Here is a 12,733-nt window from a genome sequence, read left to right as displayed (position 1 = left end):
TCCATACCCAAAGGCCATCTCTTCTGCAATAAATGCTCTTTGTGGTGTGCCTGTGTGTAAGGAGAGAAAAAGGTGGGGGAATGTGCTGGCCTTCTGACTTGCAGAAGTTGTATTTTTTAAGAATCAGAGCTCTTGTGAGGAGCTGCTGCCCCATGCTGCCCCATGAACAAGTCATCTCCTCTAGTTCCAGGTGTTTCTACCTCTGGCTTAAAATCCAAAGACATTTTCCCAAAGTTCAAGCCTTTCAGTGATGCTTTGGTTATGCCATATTTCCCTACAGTTACTATGTAGCAGAATATGTTACATAGCGTAATGAAAAGTATGCTGTCCTGGGAAGCAGCTGCCTTTAAAGCACAGCCTTTCATACCTGCATTGTGACTAAAATTGTTTTTCCTCTCTTGCCTCCTTGTTCTGTGGAAATCAGAGACTGTCTAAAATATTCCTCATTTTATTTTTGCCTTGGGTCAAAATTATATAACCAATCTACGTTAGTTATGTTCAATACTCTGACCCGTCACCATATTCTTTGGCGTATACTTTCTTTCTTAAAGAGATAAAGGTATAGAACATGGATCATGGATGAGCTATGAACCTCCCGAAATTGCAGTCCAAATTGTGTGTTTGTGTGAATGATGCTTGCTATTTCTAATGCTATTTGATTGTTATGTAACGATGTTGACTAATGATATAGAAATTAGGAGAAGAAATAACAAAAACACACACACACTATTTTATTCATTTGTCTAGAGGACACTAAAATTTAAAATGGATGCATGAAAAATACAGATTGTTTAATTCTATGTTGTGTCACATTATATGATTGTTAAAGGTAATCTAATAAAAAAGGTAGAGAGGGTTGGATATTAATTTAAAAGGCTGTCAAGTTTTTAATTGTCTTAATAGATAATTAATGGGAGGCAGACATTATCATAGAAGTCTGAAGATGCCTAAAAAAAAAAAAAAAGAAAAGAAATTTCCAACAGGTAGCTGCAAAAAATATATAATTGAAATTTAATAAGCTAAATATACATTTTTGAAAAGTTGATGGTGATTTAAAAAGTTATATAAGATACAACTAGAAAGTAATGCAGGTTTTAATAGTATTTTGAAGGAAATGCAATCAAAAGACTCCTATTATTATTATGTAGGTGCAAGACAGAGAGTACAATTTGATCATATTGGTGGAAGGACAAGGAGATAAAAGATCATCTTTCTTGTTATTTTAGCAGATAAAAATTTGGAACTAGAAAAGTTACTCATTTTAAGACCACAATGCTAGTAATTCTGTATCAACATGTCATTATGAAAATCACCAAATGTACAGAAAGTTGAAAGAATCATGTGAATTCTCACCTACCCAATGCCTAAATTCTTCAATTTACATTTGTTCTCTTTGTTTTATCACATATCTACATCTTTTCATCCTTCTATACAAACCTCTCTCCATCTTAGTTTTGATGCATTTTAGGTTAAGTTGTAGACGTTAATATGCTTGACCTGTGAACACTTCATGCATACCATTAAATTTACAGTTCTTTTTGTAAGATAAAACTTATTTACATGAAACACAGAGATTTTAATTTGCTAAATGCATGTACCTGTATAATCCTATCATGACATAACTATCATCCATGCAAATTTTCCTTGTTTTTCTGAGACATAGTCCTGCTCTGTCACCCAGGCTGGAGTACAGGGCACAATCTTAGCTCACTACAGCCTCTGACTCTTGGGTTGAAGCAATTCTCCTGTTTCAGCCTCCCCAGTAACTGGGATCACAGGCATGCATCACCATTCCAGGCTAATTTATTTTTTTTTTTTGTATTTTTAGTAGAGTTGGGGTTTCACCATGTTGGCCAGGCTGGTTTTCAACTCCTGATCTCGTGATCTGCCCACCTCAGCCTCCCAAAGTGCTGGGATTACAGGCATAAGACACCTCTCCCGGCCATGCAAATTTTCTTATACTCAATGTCACCTTTACTGTCCTGATTTTTACCCCCACCATGAATTAAGTTTGCCTGCTCTAGAACTTGATGTAAATTGAATAACACAGTATAGACTTTTAAGTAAGGATTTTTTTTCTAAGCATGATTTTTTTTGATGCTCATCCATGATGTAGCATAGATAAATATTTTGTTCTTCTAATTGTATTTCATTGTATAACTATATCATAGTTTTTTTCAATCTCTTGTTAATAGACACCTGTACTATTTCCAGGTTTTAACTATCATGAGAAGAAAAGCTGCTATCAACATTCTTAACAAGTATTTTGTGGCTATATGTATTTTTTTCTCTTAGGTAAATACTTAAGAGTAAAATCGCTGGGTCATAGGATAAGTGGGTAAATGTTCATATTTTAAGAAACTGACATCTTTTCCCAAAATGGTTGTGTCATTTTTTATACTCCCTAACAAGGTGTAGGAGTTCCATTTCCACATGTTCATCATTTGGTGATCTTGGTCTTTCTAATTTAGTCATGCCAGTGGGTGTGGACTGGTATCACACTGTGGTTTTAATTTGCATTTCTCTGATGACTAATGATGTTGAACACTTTTTGATGAGTTTATTGGCCATTTTTTATCTTTGGGGTGTGGCCGTTCATATCTTTTGCCATTGTTTTATTGGGCTGCACTTTTATTCTTGAGTTGAAGGAATATTTTGCACATACTAGATACTAGTACATCATCAGTTACATGTTTTGAGAATGTTTTCTTTCTGGTCTGTGGCATACATGTTCGTTTATTTAATAGGATCTTTTAATGAGCAGAAGATTTTTAATTTTGATATAGTATAATTTATCATTTCTTCTAGTCTTCAGTTACTGCTTTATGTGTCTTAAGATATCTTTGTCTTCCCTCTAAATAAGTTTCCCTCCTATTCTCCTGTTTGCTTTAGGACAGTGATTCATTTTAAAGTAATTGTGTATATGGTGTAAGGTAGGTATCAAAGTTCTTTTTTATTCCCAAGTGGATATCCGTGTGTTCCAGCACCATTTGTGGGATAGAATTTCCATTTCTCATTAAATTGCATTGGTACTTCTGTTTAAAAAATTAAATCATGTGACTAAATTTAATCTATTTTTGGCTCTATTTTCTGTTTCTTTGATGTACTTATAGATTTTTACGCCACTAACATTTTCTCTTGCTTTGGAGTTCTTGAAGTCATAAATTATAAGTCATACAACATTTTCTTTGTTTTTCTCTGAAGTTTGCTTGGGCTATTCTAGTTCTTTCGGGTTTCTTTCTTTTTTTTTTAAATTGTGCTTTAGGTTCTGGGGTACATGTGCAGATCATGCAGGATTGTTGCATAGGTACACACATGGTAATGTGGTTTGCTGCCTGCATCCCCCTATCACCTACATCTAGCATTTCTCCTCATGTTATCCCTCCCCGACCTCCCCCCTGCCTCCCCCCGCCCACTGTTGCTCCCTTGGCTCTCCCCAACAGACCCCAGTGTGTAATGCTCCCCTCCCTGTGTCCATGTGTTCTCATTGTTCAACACCCACCTATGAGTGAGAACATGTGGTGTTTAATTTTCTGTTCTTGTGTCAGTTTGCTGAGAATGATCATTTCCAAATTCATCCATGTCCCTATAAAGGACATGAACTCATTGTTTTTTATGGCTGCATAGTATTCCATGGTGTATGTGTGCCACATTTTCCTTGTCCAGTCTATCATCAATGGGCATTTGGGCTAGTTCCAGGTCTTTGCTATTGTAAACAGTGCCGCTATGAATATATGTGTGTATGTGTCTTTATAATTATAATTCTTTGGGTATATATGCAGTAATGGGATTGCTGGGTCAAATCAAATTTCTATTTCTAGGTCCTTGAGGAATTGCCACACTGTCTTCCACAATGGTTGAACTAGTTTACACTCCCACCAACAGTGTAAAAGTGTTCCTGTTTCTCCACATCCTCTCCAGCATCTTTTATCTCCAGATTTTTTAATGATCACCATTCTAACTGGTGTGAGGTGGTATCTCAATGTGGTTTTGATTTGCATTTCTCTAATAATCAGTGATGATGAGCATTTTTTCCTATGTTTGTTGGCTTCATATACGTCTTCTTTTGAAAAGTGTCTTCACATCCTTCTCCCACTTTTGGATGGGTTTGTTTGTTTTTTTCTTGTAAATCTGTTTTAGCTCTTTGTAGATTCTGGATATTAGCCCTTTGTCACATGGGTAGATTGCAAACATTTTTTCCCATTCTGTTGGTTGCAGGTTCACTCTAATGATTGTTTCTTTTGCTGTGCAGAAGCTCTGGAGTTTAATTAGATCCCATTTGTGTATTTTGGCTTTTGTTGTCAAACTGGCTTTTGTTTTGGTGTTTTAGTCATGGAGTCCTGGATATGCCTATGTGCTGAATGGTTTTGCCTAGGTTTTCTTCTAGGGTTTTTATGGTGTTAGGTCTTATGTTTAAGTCCTAAATCCATCTAGAGTTAATTTTAGTTTTAACTAAATTGTAAGGTGTCAGGAAGGGGTCCAGTTTCTGCTTTCTGCACACTGCTAGCCAGTTTTGCCAACACCATTTATTAAACAGGGAACCCTTTCCCCATTGCTTGTTTTTGTCAGGTTTGTCAAAGATCAGATGGTTGTAGATGTGTGGCATTGCCTCCAAGGCCTCTGTTCTGTTCCATTGGTGTGTATCTCTGTTTTGGTACCAGTACCATGCTGTTTTGATTACTGTAGTGTTGTAGTATAGTTTGAAATCAGGTAGCGTGATGCCTCTGGCTTTGTTCTTTTTGCTTAGGATGGTCTTGGCTATCATCTGCAAACAAGAAATTTTACTTCTTCATCTTCAATTTGGATGTTCTTTATTTCATATTATCTGCTCTAGCTAGGACTTCCAGTACTATATTTAATAGCAGTGGTGAAAGTGGGCATTCTTATTGTGTTGTTGATCTTAGAGAGAGGGCTTTTCGTTTTTTTGTATCTTGCAGCCTTAGAAACTCACTTATTACTTTTAGTTATTGCTTTTTAGGTTACTTAAGATTTTCTATATAAACAAACATGCCATCTGCAAATAGAGACACTTAGTTTTTTTCAACCTTTTTTATGCTTTCTTTTTTCTTCTATTCTTTTTTTCTTGTCATGTTGCTGTAGCTAGGATGTCCAATAAAATGCCAAATAGGCATAAAACTGAAATCCTGTCTGGTTCCCGATTTTAGGGAGAAAATGGTCAGTCTTTCATAATTAATTATGTTAGTTATGTGTTTTTCATAGTGAACCTTTATTTGCCCAGTAAGTTTTCTTTTATTTAAAGCTTACTCAGGGTGTTTAAAGTCTTGAATGTGTGTTGAATTTTCTTAAAGTTTTTTTCCTGTATCCATTAGGAAAATTGCATTTCTGTTAGTGTACTAAGTTGCATTGATCTATTTTTCAAATAAAGTCCCAATACATTTCGGGGATGAACCACACATAGTCATAATATATTATGCATGCTTGATATCACTAGATTTTATTTGTGAAGGCGTTTTACATCTATGTAGTGAAGGATATTTATCTGTTATTTTCTTGTAATATCTTTTTCAGGTTTATACATTCTGTATTAAACAGCCTCCATAAAATGAATTGGAAATGTTTTCTCTCTATTTTCTGAAAGACTTTGTGTAACGTTAATTTCATCTCTTTCCTAAATGTTGAATAGAAATCACTAGTGAAGTCATAGGGACCTGGAATTTGAACTAAGGGAGGATTTAAATTTATGAGTTTATTTCTGTATTAGTGTTATATCCAATACAATTTTATATCTAAATTTTATAATTTAGTTATTATATCATCTATTTTCCTTAGTGACTATATAGACTTTTCAGAGTATCTATTTCTTTTTATGTTCATTTTGATAAGTGACATTTTTTTTTTTTTTTTTTTTTTTTGAGACAGAGTTTCGCTCTTGTTGCCCAGGCTGGAGTGCAATGGCGCGCTCTCAGCTCACCGCAACCTCCGCCTCCTGGGTTCAGGCAATTCTCCTGCCTCAGCCTCCTGAGTAGCTGGGATTACAGGCACACACCACCATGCCCAGCTAATTTTTAGTATTTTTAGTAGAGACGGGGTTTCACCATGTTGACCAGGATGGTCTCGATCTCTTGACCTCGTGATCCACCCACCTCGGCCTCCCAAAGTGCTGGGATTACAGGCTTGAGCCACCACGCCCGGCCGATAAGTTACATTTTTAAGTAATTTTCCATTTCATGTAAGTTTTGGGATATATTGTCATAATGTTATTCCTGATATTTTCTGATTCTCCTTTTAAAGTATGTAGGGTATGTAAGCATAGCGCCTCTTTCATTCCTAATATTGGTTTTTGTGTTCTTGTTTTCTTGAACTGTCTAGCTTATCAATTTTATCAGTTTTTTTCAAAGAATGGCATTATTGAGTATGTTCATTTTATCAGTTGTTCATTTTCTATTTTATTGCTTTCTACTCTATTGTTTTTATTCTTTTCTTGGTCCTTTTTTCTCCCTGAGCTTTTAAGATGAATATGGAATTTTGAACCTTACATTGTAAAATAAATATCTAAAGCTCTAAATTTTCCTCTGAGTCTTATTTTAGTTCTACCTCTTGAATTTTAAATATGTAATATATTTATTATAATATAGTTGATATATTTTAATATTATCTGACTTCTTCAGTGATTTCTTCAACATGTAGATTATTAGTAACTATTGTTTAATTTCCAAATATTTAGAAACTTTTAGATATCTTACTGCATGAAAAGATCAAAAGTTACTTCCATTATCTCTGTGCCTGATGTTCATGCCCTTTGTTACTCTCTTGCCTTGAGTGTGAGTAGGACCTGTGCCTAGGTTCTAGGCAATAGGCTATGGCATGGAGGAAGGTCTCAAATTAGTAGAGCCTGTGTTGAGCCAGCAGTCCCAGTCAATACCTAGAACCTGCTGAGAACCTGGAGCAGAGAACCTCGCCTGGTGAGAACCGGGAATGGAGAGCCCAGTTGGCCCTGGCTCAAAGTCCTGAATCCTAGACACCGTGAGATAATAAGTGTGTGCAGTTTTAACCTACTCAGTTTGTTATAGTTTGTTAAGTAGCAATAGAAAATCAATAGTCTGTTGTGAAGAATTGATTTTTAAATTTAGTTTTATTGTGGTCAGAAAATCTACTCTATATGATTTCTATTATTTCAAATTCTTTGCTCTTCATTTTCTGACTAAACATATAATCTATACCAGTACCGTGTGCAGTTAATAAGAAGGTAAAATCTGAAGATGTTAGATGTAATTTTAGAGTAGCAAATCTCAGACAGTTTTATAAATATCAAACGAGGTGATTGATAGTGTTCTAATAGATCTTCTAAATCTTCATTGGGCATATGCATATTTTTATTGTTGTATTTTTCTACAAAATGGACTCATTGAAAGTCTTTTTATTTCTGGTAATGATTGTCTTGAAGTTTGCTATATTTGATATTAATATAGCCACTGCAAGTTTCTTATGCTTGTTTTCATGTATATATTTTCAATCTACTTATTTTTAATCTCTTTCTAATACTTAAGGTGACTCTCTTTAGATAGCATATAATTTGGTCTTTTTAAAATAAATCCATTCTGACTAGATGTTTAAGCTAAAACAAGAACTATGCTGAGTTCAAATGCCAATGTTCAGTTATTTTTCACTAATGAAGTGATCACTCAACTTTTCTGGTTCTGACAAATGTGGTCCAAGCTGGATTGCCTTACGTGTGTCTTATATTTCTTCTTTCTTAGACCATATTTATTTGTACTGATGTTTATTCAAAGTTAAAAGTAGATTGTATACTTGCCAAAATATTTCTAAGAAAGTCAATGCTTCTATCTCAGATTTGCTGCAAAATGCTGGTTGTGGTTCTAAGGCAGTGTAATCCTCACCTTTCTGGCCCAAGTACTCGAAGTCTCAGTCGCTCTGGATGATCATTGTTCTTTGTGCTATGTGAATGGGAGTGGTGTTTTAAACCATTTGGCTAAGAAAAGTCACTTACAACTTGAATAAGAATCTGTAAGGCAGAAAGTCAATTACATAGATACATGAATTCCATGATAATTCCAGGGTAATACCATGAGACATATCCTTGGGTTTGCAATATACCTATGAAGTAGGTTATATCGATAATAACTTGTGAATTATTCATATCATCAAGGCTCTTTGGAAACAAGACCAGAAGATAAAGCCACTTTTTAAAATTTATCGACTTGGACATACATTTTGAAGAGTCTAGATTATCCGATTATGTATCTCCTTGCATCCTCCCATCTATCATATATGGCCAGAGTGGAAGCACTCAACATTTTTAAGTTATTACTCCTTCAATTCAAAACTCCAGAAGTACACATGTTGTTTTCTTACCAAGTAAAACCATGTGGAAATACAGTACTTAAAATTGCTTTCGTTATTAAAAAACATCATAATTATATTCAAATGCTAGTGAAGTTTAAGAAAAGAGTGTATCTTTCTCTTTTTGTCTTTTTCTTTTCAGCCCTATTCCTGTATTGGGTAATGGCCTTTATTACAAAAACAATAAAATTGGTTAAGTACTGTCAATCTGGTTTGGGCATATCAGACCTGCGTTTCTGCATCACAGGCATGATGGTCATCTTGAATGGGCTCTTGATGGCTGTGGAGATCAACGTCATTCGAGTCAGGGTAGGCAGCTAATGGTTTTTGTTGAGTTACTTGGATTCAAGACCCCAGTATGAAAGATTACCATTAGCCAGAAATAATTAGTATTTAGGAGGATAAACAAATGCCTTTGATTTATATATATAAAGCTGAACTAATCACTGAATACAGACCATTAATGTTTCAGAAATCTCAGTGTGACTCTAGAAACTATTTATTCATTCACAAACAGAGATTGATTGAGTGCCTGCTATGTGTCAGATATTATGCTCAGTTTATATTACAGAAGAAATTGTTTTTAGGAGAGTGTTCCATCATCCATGATTGGTCTCGAGTACACCTAGGTTAAGCAAAATATTTCATTATTAGAAATTTAAAACTGAAAAGAAAATAATCTAATCCAGTTTGCTCATTTCACTGATGAAGAAACATACAGAGATAGCTTTGGCTATATATCCAAAGTAATATGGTCAAGACCCATTCCTGGTTTGTAATTGCAAATTGATTGTACTTTCCACCACTTATTGATGTCCATTATGTTGTGTGAGATACCAGAGATAGATTTTCCAGTATTCATTTTTTATCAGAGAACGTTGAACTTGATCTGTGAGTAGAAAGATACATGCTGCAATTAATGCAGAGACTAGTAAGTTAACATCAGCAAACCACAGATCAATAGTGACTCAATAATGGTCTTGATAACACATTTTAAAATCTAAACAATGTAAAAGCCCTCATTTGGTTGACCCTATCATAGGATGTCATGAAACATTGACTCTTAATAAAAGCTATCTTTAAAAGGTTAACTGATCTTTTAGAATTGACGCCAAGAAAATTAAATGCAAAATTCTGGCATTAACTAGCTAATCTAGTCACAACATAAGAAAATATCTCAAAGAATATTTCAGAAATGGATGGGAAGAGTCATTAAAGTATAAATTTTGGTCACCTGATATGAAAATGTAGAAAAGGTTAAAATTTTATTTGTAATATGTGGAAAATAACTGGACTAATTTTCATGCTGTGGAATTTTTCTTGCCACAGAGATACGTATTCTTCATGAATCCTCAGAAAGTAAAGCCTCCTGAAGACCTCCAGGATCTGGGAGTGAGATTTCTTCAACCATTTGTGAATTTGCTGTCAAAAGCAACATACTGGTGGATGAACACACTTATTATATCTGCTCACAAAAAGCCTATTGATCTGAAGGCAATTGGAAAATTGCCAATAGCAATGAGAGCAGTAACAAATTATGTTTGCCTGAAAGATGCATATGAAGAACAAAAGGTAATTTAGTATCTGTCTTCCATGTGCTTAGTAACCGAGAATGTTCCTATTAAATATAAAGACACAAAGCCTAATTCATATCTATAGTTAAGGAAGAGCAGATTTCCTTCATCTTTCTTGCTCTGTAGTTTTGAATCATGTTAATCGGACCTGGAATATTGGAAGAGCCAATGAAGTGTACTTATATTAGTTGCCCCATTAATAGATGAGGAAGGATAGAGTGAGTACTGTCTTTTCTCTGGGATATGTCACTAGGTGGAAAGTAAGAATTAAGTTCAATGCTCTTATATACTAATCCATTACCATATAATATTAATAACTTATTAAATTTTTGATATTGTCTTTTTACAAGCATAAAAAGTTTGTTATATAAAGAGGTAAAATAGATACCTACTAATAATCAATATTAAGAAATTTAAAGCCTTGTATTAATTATTGACTAAAATTTAGCTTCTATAGTTCAAAATTGGAGACCAAATTAAATAAAAGAAAATTGTCTGCCTATTCCATGTATCATCCTATATGGCTGCCAAAATTGGTTTCTTCTGGCACTTTTCCTAAGTATTCATTATTGTTTTAAAAAATTTCAAGATGAGAGTCTTTGGATATTTTCATTTTATCTTTTATCATTCTAAATAGTCATACATGCTACCCACAATGGTGGATGTGTTTTCTGTTGCAATAATCTACAAATACCATTGCCATTTAAAATATTAGGATTCCCAACAATACTGGAAGGAAATAGAGTATGATAAAACAGCTAACGAGTTTTGGCTGTTCTAAATCAAGATCAACAAAGCATTTATGGTAAATGACGAAAATAATCTGTTTTGTGTCAGAAATATGTGTTATGAAATTAAATGGCAGGAAAAGGTTACTAAAATGAACCTTAGTCATTTTTCTGGTTTCACCTCTGGGAAAAGTATTGCATAAAATTTTTTAAACTGCCAAAGTAAAGATGTTTGCAGTCTAGCCTAAGCATAGCTTAATTTTTCTGAGTTCTCTTTAGAACAGAGATTATCTTGAACTTGATGTGTTAATGTCTATGTAAACTTTGGAAAACAAATTATTTATTTTAACAGGGGTTCCATAGGGAACATAATTGAGCTCTATTCCAGTGAGTTGACTTCCTCGTCACAATGAAAAAACTTTACCTCTTGCCTAAGTTTTAATTATGATGATTGCTTAGGTCTTAAAACCTTTACAACAAACTGTAGCTGTGTGAAGCCATGACTTGACTTAAGAATAAATGCTGTTCTTCATTTTCTATCTACCATTCATGGAGATAGAAACACCATGGAGGAGAAAAATCTCTTTTTTTTTTTTTTTTTTTTTTTGAGACGGAGTTTCGCTCTTGTTACCCAGGCTGGAGTGCAAGGGCGCGATCTCGGCTCACCGCAACCTCCGCCTCCTGGGTTCAGGCAATTCTCCTGCCTCAGCCTCCGGAGTAGCTGGGATTACAGGCACGCGCCACCATGCCCAGCTAATTTTTTGCACCTTTAGTAGAGATGGGGTTTCACCATGTTGACCAGGATGGTCTCGATCTCTTGACCTCGTGATCCACCCGCCTCGGCCTCCCAAAGTGCTGGGATTACAGGCTTGAGCCACCGCGCCCGGCCTTGAAAAATCTTGAGGTTAGGATAATGTTTTGTTTAGCTTGTAATCATTGGACAGGCAAACCTGTTGCAATCTAGTAACTCCAAAAATCTTGGCCAGTCTGCCTATAACCTTGATCCGTATGCTTTACTCTTTTGCTTGCTATGCAATGTTATTTGGCAATTTTCATGACAAATATACATTTTCCAAATCAAAATTAAAAATGAATTACACTTTAAGAATCCTGTGTCATCCTTTGATTTAAAAAAAGTATAGTGTCTTTGAAAAATTGTCCTGTTGGCCGGGCACGGTGGCTCAAGCCTGTAATCCCAGCACTTTGGGAGGCTGAGGCGGGTGGATCACAAGGTCAAGAGATCGAGACCATCCTGGTCAACATGGTGGAACCCCGTCTCTACTAAAAATACAAAAAATTAGCTGGGCATGGTGGCGCGTGCCTGTAATCCCAGCTACTCAGGAGGCTGAGGCAGGAGAACTGCTTGAATCCAGGAGGCGGAGGTTGCGGTGAGCCGAGATTGCGCCATTGCACTCCAGCCTGGGTAACAAGAGCGAAACTCCGTCTCAAAAAAGAAAAAAAAAAAAAAGAAAAAAAAATTGTCCTGTTTACTTCTCATTCTCTCTATTTCATTAAAATGCATTCAGTAGCTACTATTTGCATAGAAGGCAAGGATACAGAATTATGGATACTATGTTGAAAGGCACTCATTAATATCTATTTTTAAACCCTTAAAATATTTTCAGAACTGTAAGAAGAAATTTCCATAGTTGAGATTAGTTACTACTCTAAGCAGTTTTATTTTGTTCCAACAGTTTTTTAGTTTGTTTTTGTTTATCCCCCCACCCCCCGCAGAAAAAAGTTGCAGATCATCCAAATAGGACTCCATCTATATGGCTTGCAATGTACAGAGCTTTTGGGCGACCAATTCTGCTTAGTAGCACATTCCGCTATCTGGCTGATTTACTGGGTTTTGCTGGACCTCTTTGTATTTCTGGAATAGTTCAGCGTGTGAATGAAACCCAGAATGGGACAAGTAACACAACTGGAGTAAGTTCCTGGTGCTTTTCAAATGAAACATATTATTGGCAGATTTCATTGTAATTGTCACTTTTTATTAATGCAGTTTTATGAGTGTTCAAATAGGCTTTTATTTTTTCAGATAATTGAATTGTTTTTTTAAAAGAAAGAAAACAGTAATTTTCCTTTTAGAAAAAAAAAATCACGTGT

At 35.1% G+C, this 12,733-nt stretch overlaps 1 protein-coding gene across 5 annotated transcripts in view; it reads left to right on the top strand.

Annotated features, from left to right (window-relative positions):
• ABCC9 (ATP binding cassette subfamily C member 9) overlaps positions 1 to 12,733 on the top strand; it is a 153,920-nt gene that overhangs the window by 15,074 nt on the left and 126,113 nt on the right. For all 5 annotated transcript variants that reach the window (XM_074402880.1, XM_010337297.3, XM_074402879.1 and 2 more), the window contains 3 exons: positions 8,465 to 8,631; positions 9,652 to 9,894; positions 12,359 to 12,553. In XM_074402880.1, coding sequence (XP_074258981.1) covers positions 8,465 to 8,631; positions 9,652 to 9,894; positions 12,359 to 12,553 — 605 coding nt within the window. The remainder of the gene's footprint in view (positions 1 to 8,464; positions 8,632 to 9,651; positions 9,895 to 12,358; positions 12,554 to 12,733) is intronic.

This window comes from Saimiri boliviensis, chromosome 7, assembly GCF_048565385.1.
Source record: "Saimiri boliviensis isolate mSaiBol1 chromosome 7, mSaiBol1.pri, whole genome shotgun sequence".
Lineage (NCBI taxonomy): Eukaryota > Metazoa > Chordata > Mammalia > Primates > Cebidae > Saimiri > Saimiri boliviensis.
Note: the sequence above shows the minus strand (reverse complement) of the source record. Positions and strands in the feature narration are given on the sequence as shown.